This window comes from Eleutherodactylus coqui, chromosome 4, assembly GCF_035609145.1.
Source record: "Eleutherodactylus coqui strain aEleCoq1 chromosome 4, aEleCoq1.hap1, whole genome shotgun sequence".
NCBI classification, from domain to species: Eukaryota; Metazoa; Chordata; class Amphibia; order Anura; family Eleutherodactylidae; genus Eleutherodactylus; species Eleutherodactylus coqui.
In genome coordinates this window covers 87,587,761-87,608,387 of record NC_089840.1, presented here as the reverse complement: position 1 = coordinate 87,608,387, position 20,627 = coordinate 87,587,761, and the positions used below count along the sequence as shown (strand labels likewise).

Below are 20,627 nucleotides of genomic sequence, written 5' to 3'. Positions count from 1 at the left end.
CCCCCCCGTTCGGCGCGAGACAAACCCGATGCAGGGGTTAAACAAGAAAACCGCACAGTGCTTACCTGAGTCCCCGCACTCCGGTGACTTCTTACTTACCTGGTGAAGATGGCCGCCGGGATCTTCTCCCTTGGTGGACCGCAGGTCTTCTGTGCGGTCCATTGCCGATTCCAGCCTCCTGATTGGCTGGAATCAGCACGTGACGGGGCGGAGCTACAAGGAGCCGCTCTCCGGCACGAGCGGCCCCATTCAGAAAAGAAGAAGACCGGACTGCGCAAGCGCGTCTAATCGGGCGATTAGACGCTGAAAATTAGACGGCACCATGGAGACGAGGACGCTAGCAACGGAACAGGTAAGTGAATAACTTCTGATAACTTCTGTATGGCTCATAATTAATGCACAATGTACATTACAAAGTGCATTAATATGGCCATACAGAAGTGTATAGACCCACTTGCTTTCGCGGGACAACCCCTTTAATGAATGAATAAATGAAGTTAGTTATATACAGCATTGACTATTTCTGTGTAATTCATGCACTAAACTGCCCCGTCAGTTACTTTTTTACGCCTTTTACCAGCATGCAAATCTACTATTCACTGTCAGTTCTATTGCATATATATTAGATTTGCGTAAGATGGCTAATGTACAGTATTCTTGTGTTTGATGTAGATTACTACTGCTGTTGCCAAGAAGAGTGTTCATTCCCCAACTGGTAAGTCCTGTTCACTTTCAATAATTTCCTTTCATTTGTTGAAAACCATATGTACAACCACATAACAAGACTTTTCTTGATGTCAAGTCACAACAACCACAAAGAAGAGGGAAATTAATCACACCATGTCTCTGCTCTTTTGTGTGTGTGTGTGTGTGTATGTATATATATATAAAATAATCTGTATTTGTATAGTACCAACTTATTCCGCAGTGCTTTAAGGCATAGATAAATGCAAAATAATACAACAATTACAATGTGAGGTACATTGGGTTTGACACAAATGGGTTGGGGGTGGTACAGGAGGTGCAGGGGGCGGGGGGGGGGGGAGCAAGGCATGGGGAACACAGGCAAAAGGGAATTTCATGTGCAGCTAAATTATTAGAAGGCAAACGGGGTGTGGCACCATAGGGAGGGGCAGGGGACTAGGTCAGGAGATTTGGTATGCTTCCCTGAAGAGGTGCGTTTGAAATTTCCCAATGCACGTCTGAAAGTTCGTGCATCGGGAATTGTCCGGATGCCTTGGAGTAGAGCGTTCCAGAGGATGGGTGCTGCTCTGGTGAAGTCCTGTAGGCGAGCATGTGTGTGTATATATATATATATATAATTTTCTTTTTCCTGGCTAACACAGAACCACACTACTTTTGCTCTCCTCCTTTTCAAAGTGTAAGCTTCTCCTTCCTTTTGCAGCATTCTCAGTACCCCTGTGTGTTCCTCTGCCGGCAGAAGTGGAAGTGGAAGGAGCGTTACCGTAGGATTCCAGTCCACAGGTTTCAATAACAGTGACTTGATGATTGGCACAAGTTTCGTCAATGGATCTGGTAGGACTGTTTACAGTGGACCTTCTACAACTTTTACCAAAGGATCCAGTACAAGCTTTAATAATGGTCACATTACATCCCTTAATCCTCTATCTAATACAACTGTAGATGCTGGACTAAGAACAACTATTAATGGTAAATCTGATACAACAGTTGAAAGTGACATTACATTAACAGTAAACAGCAAATCTAAAACAACACTTAACAGTGAAAGTACACTGACTGATAATGGAGCTAATGCAACAGATAACCATGGAACTACAGTGTCCTTTAGTAATGGGTCCAATACAGCAGGTGACCAAGGAACAATGGTGACTATCAATAGGGAACGTAATGGAAAAGGTAACAATGAATCTCATACAACAGTTAACAGTGGACATATGACAACTGTTGACAGTGGGACTCATACAATAGTTAGCAAAGGGCCTGTGACAACTTTAAATGATGGATTAAACACAACAGTTAACAGTGGATCTACAGGGACTACGAATAGTAAATCTAGTTCAACAGTTAACAGTGGATCTATGGCAACTCTAAATAATGAATTTAATACAACTGCTAACAGTGGATCTACAATGACTACTAATAGTGGATCTAGTTCAACAGTTAACAGTGAATCTATAACAACTATAAACAATGGATTCAATACAATGGCTAACAGTGGATCTACAAGGATTACTAATAGTGGATCTAGTTCAATAGTTAACAGTGGATCTATGACAACTATAAATGATACACTTGATACAACAGCTAACAGTGGATCTACAAGGATTACTAATAGTGGATCTACTTCAACAGTTAACAGTGGATCTATGACAACTATAAATAATGGATTGAATACAGCAGGTAATAATGAACCTACAAGAACTAGTGCGAACAAAACCACTGTTGATACAGGTGTTATGTCAACCTTTTACAGTGAATCTGAAACAGCTTCTGAATACAACCAAAGTGTAACCAGTACAAGTGGTTCCAGCAGTTCAGATAACACTGCAATACCAACAGGCTTTACAGGTAAACCTTAAAATGCACCTGTCATTTTAGATGTGTTTTAGGAATAAGCCGCCGTGTGTGTACAAGAGGGATAACACTATTTCTGAATGTTATATGACCTGTATTCTGCATATTTCTTCAGTTTTCCCCTTTGCAGGCTCCATTGCTAATTATCATTCTTAGAGCTTTTAGGTAGCGACTAGCTTCTAGGATATTTCGCATACACTGTGCATGTAGAAAAGAGGAGATTCTGCTCCCTTTCCTTTATATACAGAGATGTAGCAGCACCATAGAAAACATTCTAGAGAAGAGGTGAGCAGTGTAGATGTGAGTCCAGTAGTTGAGTACACTAAAACACTTACTATTAGTTGCAGCCACATCTTTCTTGCTCTTCCTTCCCCTCTTCATAGACTTCTTTGGGCAGCATGTAATCTGATCTCTCAGTGCACTATTAGCTCATCTTGTCTCCCAGATGGATGAATTTTGAGTGGTAAAATCTTTTTGGAAAAGAGGAGAAGGATGTAATGTAGCCTGTTTCGCAAAAGGTGTTTCAGTTAAAGAGATGAGATTTAAGTGCGGGTTTCACAAGTGCTTTTTTCATGAAATAAAAGCATACTCTGTGAGTTTCATCTAAATTAAGTAAAGCGAATTCAAGTGGGATTTTAAATGTTTTTCCAAGAAATGTGCCTAAATTGTAATTTGCCTAAGAATGTTGTATTTGATTCCAGATTGGCTGGATTGGGGGGAAAGCTATACCAGACTGTCACACTGCCCCCATGCTGGAAAATGTTTTACAGTCTATGTTGCTTAATAATTGGGCTATTCTGTACCATCGAATACATTCTTATATTTGAGCTCTTGTATCTTTATTGAGATAAAAAATGAGTAGGATTTGTTTTACTATGTCCTGCTTTTGTTGATATCTGTCCAATTTCTGTTCCCATTTCTTTATGCAAAGTGGCTAAGATTGGTCTAATTAAGTTTTGTTTATAATTAGAGATAAGCGAGCACGCTTGGATAAGTCAGTTACTCGAGCGAGAATCGCTGTTCTCGAGTAACTGCATTCTTGTCCGAGCATGCTCAGGGGGGGGGGGCAGCAGGGGGTGCCCGCCCCCCCGAGCACGCTCAGACAAGAATGCAGTTACTCGAGAACAGCGAGGCTCGCTCGAGTAACTGACTTATCCGAGCGTGCTCGCTCATTTCTATTTATAATGTTTTACTGTATTACTTATATATTATTATTAGAGATGAGCGAACCTACTCGGCCACGCCCCTTTTTCGCCCGAGCGCCGCGATTTTCGAGTACTTCTGTACTCGGGCGAAAAGATTCGGGGGGCGCCGTGGGTGAGCGGGGGGTTGCAGCGAGGAGTGGGGGGAGAGAGAGAGGGCTCCCCCCTGTTCCCCGCTGCTACCCCCCGCTCCGCCACACCTCCCGGCGCCCCCCGAATCTTTTCACCCGAGTACGGAAGTACTCGAAAATCGCGGTGCTCGATCGAGTAATTACTCGAAACGAGTATGTTCGCTCATCTCTAATTATTATCTGTTTGGGTTACATGGATTTCAGATAATTCAGAAGTCTTTTTCAGAAACTGTGTTGATTGGAGAACCTGTGAATAACTTTGTTTTTCTTCAATCAATGTTTCTACTATAGAAATCTTACATAAATCGTTGCCTCCTTTTAGTTTGTGTCAGTTATCTGAATGGATTTGCCATCAGTGAGAGAAAGGGGTCTGTTTTACTAATCTTAGAAGTGTAGTTGTATTCTTTACCTAGTCTGTCTCATATTCTCCAAGAGATGAGCAGATATGATACAGTGTAATCCAGAATAATGTAATGGGCAGCAGCGGCGGCCCCATTGGAAGCGGTGGGCACAGAGCTTCGTTCACGCATTGTTTGCACATCCGTGCAGCACTGCTTTTTGTGCAGCTTGGATGCGTGTAAAACAATGTACATGTGAACGAGGCCTTAATCAAGGAAATATACATAATCCTGAAACCTTTTGATTTTCAGCTCAATTTGGTAACTGTTTTCTTGAGTTCGATTAAAAAATATTTGATCATATACGGTATATGAAGATTTATATAAAGTAATAGTATTTTTTATTATTATACATTTACCGTAAAGGTGATGATAGCTCTGCCAGGGCTAATAATTCGTTTAAACCATTTGGAGCTACCGAATTGAGGCGGTGAATCCATTGTGATTCTTTCTGTAAGAGTTTGCGATCTAAATGGCCCCTGCGTGCTGTGGGTCTTAGGGCTTCAATACCTTTGAATGTTACCGTGTGGGGGTCATTCCCATGCACGTCACGTATATGGTTAGCCAAACTGGTACTCTCACCGCGGCAGATCTTACCAATGTGTGACAGGATCCTTCTTCTCAATTGTTGGGTCATCTTTCCATCATCATAGTATTAATTGTCCATTTGCATCTGAGCAAATATCCATCCTATCAGTAATATAGCCTGTAGTGTGGCAATCAAAGTGGGCTATAAAGCTGAACTGCTAGGAAAATCAATTGCTCTATATCGTAATTTGAGCACCCTCTTGCGATTTTGTAAACACCCAGCTTTACTTTCCTAAGTGGATAATATCAAAACATGATACTCTGATCCTGATGAATCGGCTAAATAACTAGGAGCCGAGGAAACGCGTCGATCGTTTCAACAAATAGCAGGCGCATTAATCGCAATAATCATCAATTACTGCGCCCTAGAAATGCAATATTTTCCCAAAGATCCACGTTTTTTTGTGAATAACTATAAGTGTATCAGTTTCAATAAATTACAATAAACTGCCCTAAAGGAGTGGAATAATCACACGAGATCCACGGTCTAATCCTTTATACAGTCAAGGCCGTATCTGGGCCAACTGTTTATTTTGTGACCTTTGGATCTCTAGGTAACAGACCATTTTCAGGGTGATCCCTATCATATGCGCATACCTCCACATAAGCAATAACAAGTATCAAAATAACTGTCATTTATTGCGAATACAGTACTGATAACGGAGGTATTATTAAATTTTTTGTTGTCATATATGTTTGTCTATTTTAAATAGGATAAATAAAAGTTATTTTTTAACCCCTTAACGACGGCCCCATCGGGAAACTACGTCCTCAGAAAGTGGGCCTTAATCCTAGAGGACGTAGTTTTATGCATCCTCTTTGGATTGATGCCCACTGGCCTGAGGACGTGACAGCTCCATGCTGTCGGTGCCCGCAGGTAGCCGACAGCATGGAGCTGTCATCCCAGGATGCGGGCAGTCCCCCCCGGCATTGCGATCGGCGCTATAAAATGAATAGCGCCGATCGCAAAAAAGTAAATAAAACAGTGTAAAAAAGTAGTAATTCAGCTGCTATGATGGATCGGATCCATCACGGCAGCTGAAAATACTCACACGGCTTGTCGGCGGTGTCCCCCGGAGATCTGGTCCTCCCGGACCCGCCGGCGGCCTTCTGCGCATGCGCGCCTGACGATGACATCACGCGCACGCGCAGAAGCTCGGGTGTCCCCGGCAAATTTAAAATCTCCTGGCTCCCGGCTCCTGAAGGTAGCCGGGAACCAGGAGGTGTTACCGGGGACCACTGTGAGCGGTCCCCGGGCTCGCGATCACCGCTATCCATTGCGATAGCGGTGATCGCGAAAAAGTTTAAAAAGTAAAACAAAAGTAAAGTTTCACCTCCCCTCATGGATCGGATCCATGAGGGGAGGTGAAGATACTCACCCCCGGTCCTCTGCGATGTCCCGATGTCCCGGGACCCGAAATCCCCGTCTGCGCATGCGCGCCCGATGATTGACATCGGGCGCGTGCACAGAGGGGCTCGAGCCCCGGGAAATTCAAAATTGCTCTGCTCCTGGCTGCCATGTGTAGCCAAGAGCAGAGGGATGTCACCAGGGACATGATCACTGTCATCCAATGGATGACAGTGATCATGTAAAGTAAAAAAAAAAGTGCAAAAAGTAAAAAAAAAAAAAAAAAAAAAATTTTAAAAAGTAAAAAAAAAGTTTTAAAAAGTTAAAAAAAGCTTGCGTTTCATCTCCCCCCACGGATCATATCCGTGAGGGAGGATGAAATGACGTACCTAAGGCCTGCGGATTTATCCGCGGACCTCAACCCAGCTTCTGCGCACGCGCCCGTCACCAATGTGGCAGGCGCATGCGCAAAAGCCGTGGTTTTTTGAAATCTCCCTGCTCCTGGCTACAAAACTTAGCCGAGAGCCTGGAGATTTCACGGAGGGCCGCGGTGAGCGGTTCCTGATCACGTGTTCGCCGTTATCTAAAGAATAATGGCGATCACGTAAAAGTTAAAAAAAGGTGAAGCTTCATCTCCCCTCACTGATGCGATCGGTGAGAGGAGATAAAACTTTTTACCGGAGGCCTCCATATTTGCACCCCGACGCAATCTTCTTCCGTGAACTTTCCCGTATTCTGCGCATGCGACCGCTGGCAAAACACCGCACACATGCGCAGGAGTCGGGGAGCCCAGAAAACTTAATATCTCCTTGCTCTCGGCAACCAACGGTCGCCGAGAGCCTGGAGCAGTGACGGGTGGCCTCGTTGAGCGGTCCCCGGTCACGTGAAAAAATGGTAGCGATCTACCTTTGGCCGGTCTCACATGACCGGATAGGAATTACGGATTCCGCATGCGTTTGATTAGCGGTAATACGCAGATCAATCGCATTGGATTACACAATTCCGCTCACATTAGCGGGTTGGAATTGCGTAATCCACTCGCAGAAAAGAGAACGCAGCAGGTTCTATTTTACCGTGGCTATCCGCAGCATGGGGCCCATTGTGCTCCATGGTCATGGATATACCCGCAGCCCATACGCAACTACGTTGTATACGGGCTGCGGGTACCCGCGTCATCGCTAAGCGACGGTGCGGGAAATACAAACAACAACAAAAAAAGTGTACTGCGCATGACCGCCCGTGTAAGTACGCAGTTATGCGCAGTACATTACGCGGCCGTACGCAGGGTCACAGCCGGGCTCACAGCCGGGATCCACCTACGGCTGCGTAAGTCCGGCGTTATTCAGACCGCTACCTGTAATACGCAATTTACAAGAAGCCCCGGGAACGCTCGCCGTCCTGCAGTTCCAGGAGCACCTTGTTGAGCGCCTTCTGTGTGAGACCGCCGCACCTCATCAAGCTTACGGAGACTCACAGAGCGCCACTTTTTACACCCCATCCCCGCCACTGAGGTCAAAAAATGACTCCCAAAAAGCATGAGAGGAGGGGGATACCCGGTTTTATTGCCCCATGTGCCCATCCCAACCAGCCTCCATAATTACCCGTCTTTGGAAATACTACACAGTTCACATTATTACTTTTATCTAAGATTTGGGGAACGCCGAAAAGGGCGTGGAGGGGGGGGGGGGGGGATTTTAGGGAGTCAATTTTTATTCCGTACAAATGAGCAATGGGGCCTGGAATTTATTCAGTTATGCCCTGCAATCCAACTGGTGTTCCCTCCATTACAGGCCTTGCCATGTTTCCTGTAAGTAGATTAGGGCCACAATGGGTATGTTTTTGAACACGGGAAAAACGGGGGTATCCATTTGGGGGTGAACGTCTTCATTCCTATGTAAACTGTACAAAAAAAAAAGTTTTTAAATTGACAAAATTGCCAAAAAAATGAAAATTGTAATTTTTTTCTTCTGCTTTGCTGAAATTTATTCAAATACTGTGTGGTCAAAATACGCAGTACACCCCTAGATGAATTCGTTAAGGGGTCTAGTTTTTAAAATGGGGATATTTGTGGGGGTCTTTATAGTTTTGGACGCTCCATGACTCTATAAGTGGGCAATGGGGCCTGGAATTTATTCCGTTGTACCCTAAAATCCAACGGGTGCTCCTTCCATTATAGGCCTAGCCATGCGTCCTTTAAGTAGATTAGGGCCACAAGGGGTATGGTTCTGAACACAGGACAAACAGGGGTATCAATTTTGGGGTGAAAGTCTTCATCCCTATGTGTGCTGTACAAAAAAAACAGTTTTTAAATTGATACAACTGCCAAAAAAATGAAAATTGTAATTTTTTTCCTACTGCTTTGCTTAGATTTATTCAAAAATTGTAGGGTAAAAATACACAGTAAACCCCTAGATAATTCGTTAGGGGGTCTAGTTTTCAAAATGGGATTATTTGTGGGGGTTCTCTGTCGTTTTGGCCGCTCACGGGCTCTACAAGTGTGCAATGGGGTCTAAATCACCTTCATGCTAAATTTCTGTTCTGAAAGCCACCGACTACTCCTTTCATTTTGGGCCCCGTTGTGCATCCAGACAAAAGATTAGGGCCACAATGGGTATGTCTCTGAACACGGGACAAACAGGGGTATCCACTTTGGGGTGCAAGTCTTCATTCATGTGTGTGCTGTACCAAAAAAGGAGTTTTTAAAACAACAGAATTGCCAAAAAAACGAAAATCACAATTTTTTCCTTTTGCTTTGCTTCAATTCATTCAAAAACTGTGGGCTCAAAATGGGCAGTACACCCCTAGATAAATTCATTAAGGGGTCTAGTTTTCAAAATGGGGTCACTTGTGGGGGTTCTCTTTGATTTTGGCCACTCAAGAGCTCTACAAAAGTGCTATGGGCCTAAAACTCCTTCAAGGAAAATCTATGTTCTTAAAGCCACCGACTACTCCTTTCGTTTTGGGCCCCATTGTGCATCCAGACATAAGATTAGGGCCACAATGGGTATGTCTCTGAACACGGGAGAAACAGGGGTATCCATTTTGGGATGAAAGGCTTCATTTATGCGTGAGCTGTACAAAAAAAGCTGTTTTTAAAATGACAGAATTGACAAAAAAATGAAAATCACAATTTTTTCCTTTTGCTTGGCTTGAATTCATTCAAAAACTGTGGGCTCAAAATGGGCAGTACACCCCTAGATAAATTCGTTAAGGGGTCTAGTTTTCAAAATGGGGTCACTTGTGGGGGTTCTCTTTGGTTTTGGCCACTCAAGAGCTCTACAAAAGTGCTATGGGGCCTAAAACGCCTTCAAGCAAAATTTATGTTCTGAAAGACACCGACTACTCCTTTCATTTTGGCTCCCGTTATGCATCCAGACATAAGATTAGGGCCACAATGGGTATGTTTCTGAACACGGGAGAAACGGGGGTATCCATTTTGGTGTGTAAATCCTCATTTTCATGGGCTCTATAGGAAAAAAATATGTCTTTAAAATGACATATTTGCAAAAATATGAAATTTTATTTTTTGTCCCCTAAATTGAACTAATTCCTGAAAAGAACTGGTGGGGTCAAAATACTCATGACACCCCTCAGTGAATACACTAAGGGGTGTAGTTTTTAAAATGGGGTCATTTGTGGGTGTATCTATTATTCTGACACTTATGAGCCTCTGCAAACTTGGCTTGGTGCAGGAAAACAAAGTGCTCCTCAAAATGCTGAAAAGTAATGTTAAATTTGTACGTCCTCTAAATGGTTAAAAAAAAACACAAAAGTTTTTCAAGTGTGCATTCAGAATAAAGTAAACAGATGGAAATACATATCTTATCAAAAATTTGTACAGTATGTTTGGACATATTTGAGATATTACGGTTGAAAATGTGAAAAAATGACAATTTTTTCAAAATTTTTCCAATATTGGTACTTTTAATAAATATACATAAATTATATCTGTCTCTTTTTACAATCTAAATGAAGTACAACATGTGGCGAAAAAACAATGTCAGAATCACTGGGATATGTAAAGCCTTTACGGAGTTATGCTACGTTGAACGACGCATGTCAGATTTCCAAAATTTGGCTCCGTCACTAAGGCGCAGACAGGCTTCGTCACTAAGGGGTTAATTGTAAAACAATTATATTTTCTAGTGGGTCCTTTCCAGTGAATTAATTTACATTAAACGAGAACCCTACTGTCTCAGTGAATAAACGATAGTAGATTGCTACCAGATTTTACTGTATTAGCAGGATGTGGTAATTTAGTTTGGGAGGAAGTAAAACACGTGGGCTGGGGGCGCAACACTTCTTGCCGATAAATGATCAAACAAGAAAAATACCCAATTCTTCTTTATTATGAATTAAAAACTTCCAACACGTTTCGGAGACGCAGTCCCTTCTTCAGAAACTGCTGTGAAATATTAATAAAGGAACAACCGGATAATTCCCTTGTTGATCATTTATCGACTAGAAGTGTTGCACCCCCAGCCCACGTGTGTTACTTCCTCTAAAACTTATCCTGAGGGTTTGTCACCAATAGTTTTGATCCTGGAAAACTCCTTTAATTGCATCCACCACTTTACTGTACTTTTTAACAGATAGCGATGAGTAAATCTGTGGGTGTTTGGTCTGCCTTGCAGAGACTTAATTAAACGTGTAAGACAATGGGGACTTAAATAGGGATATACAAATCCATAATTTGTCCTCTATTGCTTTATATGGGGCAACTCCACCTCCACAGAACATTTGGCCATCAGGAATTCATATATACATTCCTCTCAATTTTTGTTTCTCTCCAAAGTAATGTAGAACTTTGTCTTATGTGTAACATTTCTGGGTAACAGAATTTGTAGTGTGATGTTTCTGCCTCAACTAATTGCTTCTTTACATTTTTTCTTTTTTTTTTCAAAGATGGCTTGTATAACTTGACAGACATCTTCGATTCCAATCATCTCAATGCATCCATTGTAAATTACCTGGTGTCCAAAATGGAAGACCTGTTATCTGGAGAAGTAAATCCCGAGGATGCAAGGAGATTGCTTGATGTCTTAAATAAATTTTTAAATGTTTCTCCAACTCTTCTCGGACCGTTCTCAAATAGGTAAGTCAGTCTGTTTCCATCAGAGGCGACTCCTGCGAGTCCCCGTGACACAAGTACTTGTACATCTCTATATCATTAGGAGTGCTTGAGATGTAGTTCCTATTAGTTTCCAGCACATGCAGAAGTTTGGCCAGACATCTCGGGGCCATTTCACACCTCATTTATTGTTTAGATACGGTAGCCAAATCTAAACCGTGACATACTTATGGATTTCTATGGGCCAGGCCTACGCAAAAAAATGACTTTTCGGCAAACATTTTACAAGTAAGCATGTAGATACTATTTTCTGCTTTCTTATTGGTATAACATAATGTTACACTACTCCGTGCTGCAAAAAACATGGCAGCGACTTTCCAGAGGCCCTCCGGCATGCTTGGAGTTGTAGTCACAGGCTTTAGAGGTCTGAACTTTAGTGTAGGATTTATTTTTCTTAAGGCGGGGCTTACACGACCATGATTCACTTTGTGCCACATGCAAGGCGCCAATGTCATTGCGTACTTGCTGCGTTCTGCCAATCGCCATGCACTTTTTGGGCAAGTATGCACACTTAATACACGCCAAGATAGAACATGCCATGATTTTTATTGCGCTTGTATTTTGCGCAATATGTGTGAGTGGCAACCTAAAAGCCTATGGCAGACTGGTACAGCCTATTACGTGCACAAAACCCGCACGCAGAATATGCCCTTACCACACGCTCGTGTGAGCCCGGCCTAAATGTATGCTCTACATTTGTATCCTTAGCACATACTAATCTGTTTCTGTAAATATTATACATGGATTTCAGTCCAAGATAATTAGGAAAATGGGCTATTTGTTGGTTACTAAGTATTTTATTTTCTGTTTGTAGGTTAATTAAAATAGTGGATAAAATTGGCTTACAGCTGACCTTCCCTGGAAAATGCATTTCTCTCACCTCTCAATCCTTGGCACTGGCTGTGGTTAAAGTCAATGACAGCTCTTTCACAGGAACGTCATTCGGTGTTGAATCCTCATCTGCCTTAAATGTAAGATCAGGAATCTTGTCCCTCCAAAAAAAGTTGCAAGGCTCTACAATGTGAGGCAGCATAGCTGGAGCTCTCAGTGCACAAGGGACTATCAGCGGGGACGGCACTAGCAATGTAGCTACCCATGTAGTGTCATATTTGTGAGAATGCTCATTAAAATAAAGCGCAAGATTATGTATATAGGGAACGTGGTAAAGGGTTTCATGGTAAGGTATTGCATGGTAAGGTATTGCATGGTAAGGTATTGCATGGTAAGGTATTGCATGGTAAGATATTGCCAAGGTAGTGTGAGGTTCTGCAGGAGTGGTTAGCTTTTATTGATCACCTGGAACTAAGGGGAATATGTGTAGTTGACTGAAAATATCTCAGTCAAGTTGTGCTTAAGGGTCCTCGTTTGAAAGAGCGAATGATGTCACCACTAACGCATTCGCTCTCATTTGACCTGTTTAGACAGGCGAATGCATGGTAGGCTCATTCTGTGTAAGTGAATGAAGGGCACTGAATGAGTGCTGTCTAAACCGAACGATAAGCGAACAAGTGAACGATGACTTTTATGCCTGCAGAAAACTAATGAGAAGCGAACAATTACACTGAGCACTCAGGGCTTCAGAGGCGAGAATATCTCTCTATTAGCCTTAGGAGATTGCACAACTGGTGTCTGAATTTGCAGTTACAGTATAATGTGTTGTGTTTGCAATTGATTTGCATATATTTGCATATACCGTTTTACAATTTCTAATATATGTATATTTTTATATGTTTTACATGGGCTTATATATGAGAACAGTATATTGGTATGGAAGCTCCTTCATCTTCCTGCCTTGTCAGTCGACTGACGGGCTGTTGTATATATAACTGACTCGGTTGGTAAACCAATTCCATGCAGTAGATGAGGTTCTTGCTAATAGTTCCAGGGGCTTTAGACAAGCTTGTAACGTACACATGAGGTAATTTGTAGACCCTATAAATATCTCATACTGTCTATATGCCTATATTAAAGCAGTTGTGCCAAGATGGTATCTCCCGTATTTATGCCCCTTTGTGCGTGTGAATGTTGGAGAGCGGGGTTCCCTGCTCAGAACTCCCCCGTTATGCCCAAGAATGCAGAGCCATTCAGTGAGAGTGGCTCCGATCCTGGCGCAATTTCTGCTATCATGTTATTACAGGATGGTCATTTATGTGAAGGGCTGTCCTGTAATACTAACGTTTCCCTACAGTGGTCGCTGCTGGGAAACGTTAGTATTACAGGACAGCCGTTCACATCAAAATATCATCATGGCCACGGCTTGCCTTGGCAAGATCAGCTGTCTGCCGGGGGTGCCAAAAGGAGAACTTGGGGTGATTAGCTGATTGCCCTGAGCTCTGCTTTCTCAAAGAGTTTGTGGATCTTGGCATAACTTCTTTCAATCATATTTGTGTTTATTGTACTTTTTTAAATGTGTGTGTCAGTGTAAATTGTTTTTATTTAACAGGTATCTTTGGGTTCTCAAGCGTCAGCAAACAGTGATGGGTCCATTCTTCTTCCTGCGTCATTAATCACTGACTTGTCTCCTGAGGACAAAAAGTACGCTTCCAGGGTGCAGTTTAACTATTATGCACAGACTTCATTTTTCCAGGTAAAAATGTCAGATTTAGGACTTCTTAGCGCGGTAGGATGTTCATGTAAAAATAACCGCGGACTGTGAAACTTCTACTGCTGTTCCAACAGATGGATCTTAATTAAATAATAAACACAGAAAACAAGCCAGATAACAATAAAGATAACGAATAAGATAATTTCACATGAGCGCATTATAGCTGCAAATCCCAGCTTGACTGTAAATAGGACCCAAACTAACAGGGTCACAGGTCTTTATGATGCTATCAGCTGTAGTAATCAGGCCCGCCAGCCAGGGTTTGCAGCTATTATACAGACTCAGACATGTATTAGTAGTATGCTTGTGTGAATTTGACCTTAGAGGGGTTTTCCTACTACTTAAAATTGCTTCACAGCCACTTCACACTTCCTGGTTGCTGCTGACCAGGACATGTGACTGCTGCAGCCAATCACTGGATCTAGAAGGTCACAGCAGCAACCAGGAAGTACAGAGTGGCTACGAAGCAATTTTAAGTAGTAACATAGTATGTAAGCCTGAATGAAGACAATGTCCATCTAGTCCAGCCTGTCTATCCTCCTTTGTTGATCCAGAGGAAGGCAAAAAAAACCAAGGCCAGAAGCCAATTAGCCCTTTTGGGGAAACAATTCCTTCCCGACTCCCTAATGGCAATCAGACTATTCCCTGGATCAACCCCTAATAGTTCCTACCTGCCTGTATACTCGGATTGACAATTAACCTAATATTTATATCCTATAATGTCCTTCTTCTCCAGAAAGACATCAAGTCCCCTTTTAAACTCCTCTATGGATTTTGCCATCACCACTTCCTCAGGCAGAGAGTTCCCACAGTTAGTGGGAAAACTCCTTTAAAGAGTCACTGTACTTTCATAAAACATTTGAGATTTTATAGAAACGTAAAAGGATTTGATCGTGGAGGTTCGGGTGCTGGGATCCTCACTGGTCACCGAAATGAAGAGGCCGCAGCATTCACCTTAGCGCTGCTCCCCTTCAACTGTGTTTTTTACTCTTCGGCTGTTCTCAGCAGATGAAGAACGGGTCATAGAAGTCTATGCTAATTGTGAAGCCTGGTAGATGCATCACGTTGGGAGGGGAGCCGCAACTGAGCAATTAGCATTGTACCCTGCATGCAGACGAGGCCCCACATCACAGCAGCCGCAACACCAAGAACCCTCACATTACGGCGGCTGGCTATGGGGAATTGCTCATTGCAACAGAGGGCAGCATGCTTCATGGCCTTGGTGTGAGATGGGCAAAGGAATGTTTTGGGGGATCTGTGAGGCTGTAGGCAGAGAAATGCCCATGCTGGATACTGGGGTAAATGGGCAGGGCTGGGGGACATTCAGAAAGTTTGGAAAAAGAGTATTTCATTACTTAAAGTGTTTCAAGTTGTTGTTATGCCAGTGGCCACAGAATATTAAAGCAATTAACTGTAACATCAAGTAGTTATATCAGTATATGTTTTAATACTTTTCTTTTTCTGCATATTTATCAGGACCCGTTCCTCCAAGCAAACCAACAGTTGGTGAGCAAAGTGATATCGTCAAGTGTTGCAAACCTTTCAATAACTAACCTAAAGGAAAATGTTACTGTGACACTAAAGACTTCAGCAAACAATATCTCAGTAAGTATTTATCTACATAGCAAGGCTATAACATGGGTTATAAACCAATCAGCAATGAAATTAAAACCACCCACCTAATATTTGTGGCCGTGCAGCCCCATAAACAGCAAGCTGCGATTTATCACATCCTGACACTTTTCTATCACAAGCAGAATGCACTTTTTCATCAACTATTGTTATATTATATGAGGCACAATACATGTGTGGGATCGGACCAAATGGGCTACTTTCTCTGTGCACATCATTGAGTGCCCATAGCTCTATTGCCAGTTTATGGACTGCTCTTTATTGGACCTCTTTTGATGGGTGCTAACCACCGTATACTAGAACACCCAACATGTCTTGCCTTTTGGGAGATGTTTTGACCTAATTATCTAGGCATCACAATCTAGCCATTGGAAAAGTTGCTCAGATTCTTACGCTTGCACATTTTTGCTTCTTTCGACACAAAAGCTTCAAGAACTGCCTGTACACTTGATGCTCGGTATATCCCACCCCTTGAAAAGTGCCATTATCAGGAGATAATCAGTGTTACTCATTTCACCTGTCTGTGGTTTCAGTGTTATGGCTGAACAGTGTATGTGCCAGTAACACAGCATATTAGGCCCAAAAAAGACACATGTCCATCCATAGTAAGGCAAAAAAAACTATTAAGATAGAAGCAATTTTGCCCCATTTAAGAGAAAAAATTTCCTTCCCAACTCCAAGTTTGGCAATCGAATTAATCCCCAGATCACCGACCCTTCTGAAGTTATTAATGATTATAACCTATAATATTGTATCACTCAAGTAAGGCGTCCAGACCCCTCTTGAACTCTCTATCAAATTCACCATCACCACATCCTCAGGCAAAAAAGTTCCATAGTCTCACTGCTCTTACAGTAAAGAACCCCCATCTAAGTTGGTGTAAAAACCTTCTTTCCTCTAGAGGATGCCCCCTTGTTACAGTCACAGTCCAGGGTATAATAAATGATAGGAGAGATCTCTGTATTGTCCCCTGATATATTAGGTTGCCCCTCAGATGGCTTTTTTCTAAACTAAATAACCCCAATTTCCATAATCTCTCTGGGTATTGTAGGCCGCCCATTCCATTTATTACTTTAGTTGCCTGTCTTTGTACCCGCTTAAGTTCTGATATGTCCTTCTTGAGTACCGCTGCCCAAAACTGTCCACAATATTCCATGGGTGGTCTGACCAGTGAATTGTAAAGAGGAAGAACAATGTTCCTGATATGCGCCCCTAGACCTCTTTTGATGCCCCCATGATCCTATTCGCCTTGGCAGCAGCTTGTGTGGACTTATATTCAAAATTCAAGAGCTCTAACAGCAGATTAATCACCGGCACATCCAATATGCGTCTCCTATGAAATACATTATGTATAGAGATGAGAGAGTGTACTTGTTAAGGCAAATTACTCGAGCGAGTATCGCCATTTTCGAGAACATGCCTTCTTGCCCAAAAAGATTCGGGGGGCGGCGAGGGGTAACGAGGGGGATCTCTCTCTCTCTCCCGCCCACCACCCACCCACCCACCCCGCTCCCCCCTGCTCACTCAACCCCGCCAGCCCACGAATCTTTTCAGACGAGCAGGCATGTACTCAAAAATGGCGATACTCACTTGAGTAATTTCCCTTAACGAGTACGCTTGCTCATCTCTAATCATGTACTAGAGATGAATAAAGGAAATCTTGGACAGGGAAGTATCCACCTTGGAGCTAATCCTGCCCAGCCTGACCTGATGGATGCCAGAGCATTCCTGCATTATTACAAGGCAGTGTCATAGAAGGGAAGATGGGCTGGATTCACCCCGAGGTCACAAGGTCTTATTAAAGTAACTATTTATTTCAGACCATCAAAAGGAAATAAACATATTCTTTATTAAGATAAAATGTTGATCTCCGTTTGTGTTTCCGCAGGATCAGGTGGAGTGTGTATTTTGGGACTTTGATAAAAACAGTAAGTATATTACACAGAAACATTTGTGAATCTCACATTACTGTACACCATGGAATAACTTGTTGGGTTGATCGATAACAGACCAAGACGATCTTTTACAACTGTACTGTATATAATATTAAAAAAATATAGTCAAGAAATTTGATAGGTGGCGCTCACTTATTCGGATGTCCAAAAGACGTCATATAAGGCTCGTGGCGAAGAGATGGATGTATGCTTCTTATAGTCTGGCAGATGGTATTTGTGCCCAAATTTATGCAGGCCACTGGTGCACTGCAGAGCGGCTTGAAGAAGCTCCGATCATGCGTATGATGGAGTAAATGCAAATGAAATGAAAAAGAGAAAAAAACCTCAGCGCTCAGAATATGGGTACAATAATGATTAAAGTTGGTAGAAAAAAGAAGAAAAAGAAAGGAAATGGACTTACTTCACGGAGGCGTCTTTTGTATAGACGCCCCCAGTCCCAGCAAACGTAACTAATTCCCGTCGGCAGCAGGATTGATGGTTCCAATATTTATTAAGAAGTAGACGCGTTTCGGCCTTACACAGATTAGGCCTTCATCAAGTACTTATATAATATGCAAAGCATACAGTATTTATATAGTAGTCTTAGGGTAATTACCTCTCTATGGAATGAATAGACGTGGCTTCCGGGTCCCGGCTAGTCACGTGGGAGCGGCAAGTACCTCCGTGATGACATCACAGAGTTGCAGTGTGTGATGGGATAGAGTCACGTGGGGGCGTTACGTCGCGTAATGACGCGGCAGGCTCCCAGTATCACGTGGGGACGGCAGTGGCTACGTGTTGACGTTGTAGAGTTGCATTGCCAGATGGAGTAGGTCACATGGGAACGGCACGTCGCGTGATGACGCGGCGGGATCCCAGTGACGCGAAGGGTTTCCAGTGTGTCATGTGATGGAATCACATGACTTAGTGACGTGTGTTTGTATATTGGAAGGCGGGACCATAAGCCTCAAAGCAATAGTACAACGGTGACGTGACATGTCGCTTTGAAGCCAATATTCTTATCTATTTGAGGTGTAATCACGTGAAGGATAATATAGTAATGTACAATGGGGTCCGCCTTAAGAACAGACTGGCAGCAGTAAAGTGGCAATATCTCATAGGATCATGCTGCATAACAATGTAACCATTGCATAATAAAAGGTATAGTTATTATATATACCAAATATTATTGATTATTAGATGGTAAATGTGCTTCTACAAACTTATATGCCTACTCCAATATAATAGTTAATTAAAAGAGGGGAGGGGAGGGAAGGGGAGGGGGGAGGGAGAAAAGCATAAAAGGTTAGATTAATTTATTTATTAAAGTTTTTAAAATATGTTGATGGATTTAATTTAAAATATGTATGACATATAGTATATGGGTGAGTAGATAAATAAATATTTAAATTCTAGTCCTCTTAAAAAGTCAAAATATAAAATATTAAATCAAATTTTCTCTAATGTTTAATTGAGACCATAAGGAGTCAAAGTGTTAAAATGAAATATATGGAACATTTCTTTGGTTTTAAGTTTGGAAAAATCGCCGACGGGGATCTGTTCAATAGGTGTTATTTTTAAAAGAGATTGATTGGAGTTGTGGTGGGAAAAGAAGTGTTTAGATACACTGTGTTTTAGGTAGCTGTTTTTAATGTTAAACCTATGTTGATTAGCTCGACATCGTAGGGGATTTATAGTGCGTCCTATATATCTCAATGGACAAGGACATTCAATAAGATAGATAACATAGTTGGACCCACAATTTAAGTGTTGTTTTATTTGGAAAGGGGGGGTACCGTTTAAAGATTCCACCTCTTTCCTCTTGTGGCAAATTATTGGACAGCACTTACAATTTTGTTTGCCACACTTATATGTTCCAAGAGATATTAAAGAATGTGTTTGTTTGGTTGTCCTTGTTTTGGAACTAAGTTGGTTAGGGCGAGAAGGGGCTATGATATTTCCCATTGTCCGGCCCTTTCTAAAAAGTGTTTGGGGTTGTGGAGATATCTCTGTCAATAACAAGGGATCCAACTTTAAAATGTGCCATTGTGCTTGATAATTTCCCTTACTTCCTTATGATAGGAGTTAAAACGGGTTATAAAGTTACAATCAAATTTGCGGAATGGAAGTTGATCCTTATTTTGGCATGTTTCAGGATTGGGGGGATGGATATCCCTTCCCCCTAATTTAGCCTTGTTTAGAGAATTAGAAATAAGTGTCTCCGGATATTTTTTGTCCCTGAACCTCTGCGATAGAATGTTTGACTGTATATCGTATTCTTTGATAGAGGAACAATTACGCCTAATGCGTCTGAATTGGCCAAACGGGACACTTACTTTCCACTGCTTGGCGTGGTTGCTCCGGAAATCCAAGAAGCTATTGGCGTCTACTGTTTTAAAATGGGTTTTTGTTTGAATAGTACCTGCTTCAATGAATATGTCAAGGTCTCAAAACGTAATTTGAGTACGACTAAAGGAACCTGTGAATTCAAGGTTCCAAGAGTTGAACTGTAACTCTTGGAACCTTGAATTCACAGGTTCCTTTAGTCGTACTCAAATTACGTTTTTAGACCTTGACATATTCATTGAAGCAGGTCACGTCACCGTTGTACTATTGCTTTGAGGCTTATGGTCCCGCCTCCCAATATACAAACACACGTCACTAAGTCATGTGATTCCATCACATAACACACTGGAAACCCTTCGCGTCACTGGGATCCCGCCGTGTCATCACGCGACGTGCTGTTCCCACGTGACCTACTCCATCTGGCAATGCAACTCTACAACGTCAACACGTAGGCACTGCCGTCCCCACGTGATACTGGGAGCCCGCCGTGTCATTACGCGACGTAACGCCCCCACGTGACTCTATCCCATCACACACTGCAACTCTGTGATGTCATCACGGAGATACTTGCCGCTCCCACGTGACTAGCCGGGACCCGGAAGCCACGTCTATTCATTCCATAGAGAGGTAATTACCCTAAGACTACTATATAAATACTGTATGCTTTGCATATTATATAAGTACTTGATGAAGGCCTAATCTGTGTAAGGCCGAAACGCGTCTACTTCTTAATAAATATTGGAACCATCAATCTTG

The 20,627-nt window shown here is 42.3% G+C and overlaps 1 protein-coding gene across 1 annotated transcript in view; it reads left to right on the top strand.

Annotated features, from left to right (window-relative positions):
• ADGRG2 (adhesion G protein-coupled receptor G2) overlaps positions 1 to 20,627 on the top strand; it is a 142,437-nt gene that overhangs the window by 101,587 nt on the left and 20,223 nt on the right. Inside the window, exons 18-24 of the mRNA XM_066599835.1 lie at positions 673 to 715; positions 1,406 to 2,550; positions 11,129 to 11,318; positions 12,169 to 12,325; positions 13,798 to 13,941; positions 15,436 to 15,564; positions 17,480 to 17,519. Of these exons, the coding sequence (XP_066455932.1) occupies positions 673 to 715; positions 1,406 to 2,550; positions 11,129 to 11,318; positions 12,169 to 12,325; positions 13,798 to 13,941; positions 15,436 to 15,564; positions 17,480 to 17,519 (1,848 nt within the window). The remainder of the gene's footprint in view (positions 1 to 672; positions 716 to 1,405; positions 2,551 to 11,128; positions 11,319 to 12,168; positions 12,326 to 13,797; positions 13,942 to 15,435; positions 15,565 to 17,479; positions 17,520 to 20,627) is intronic.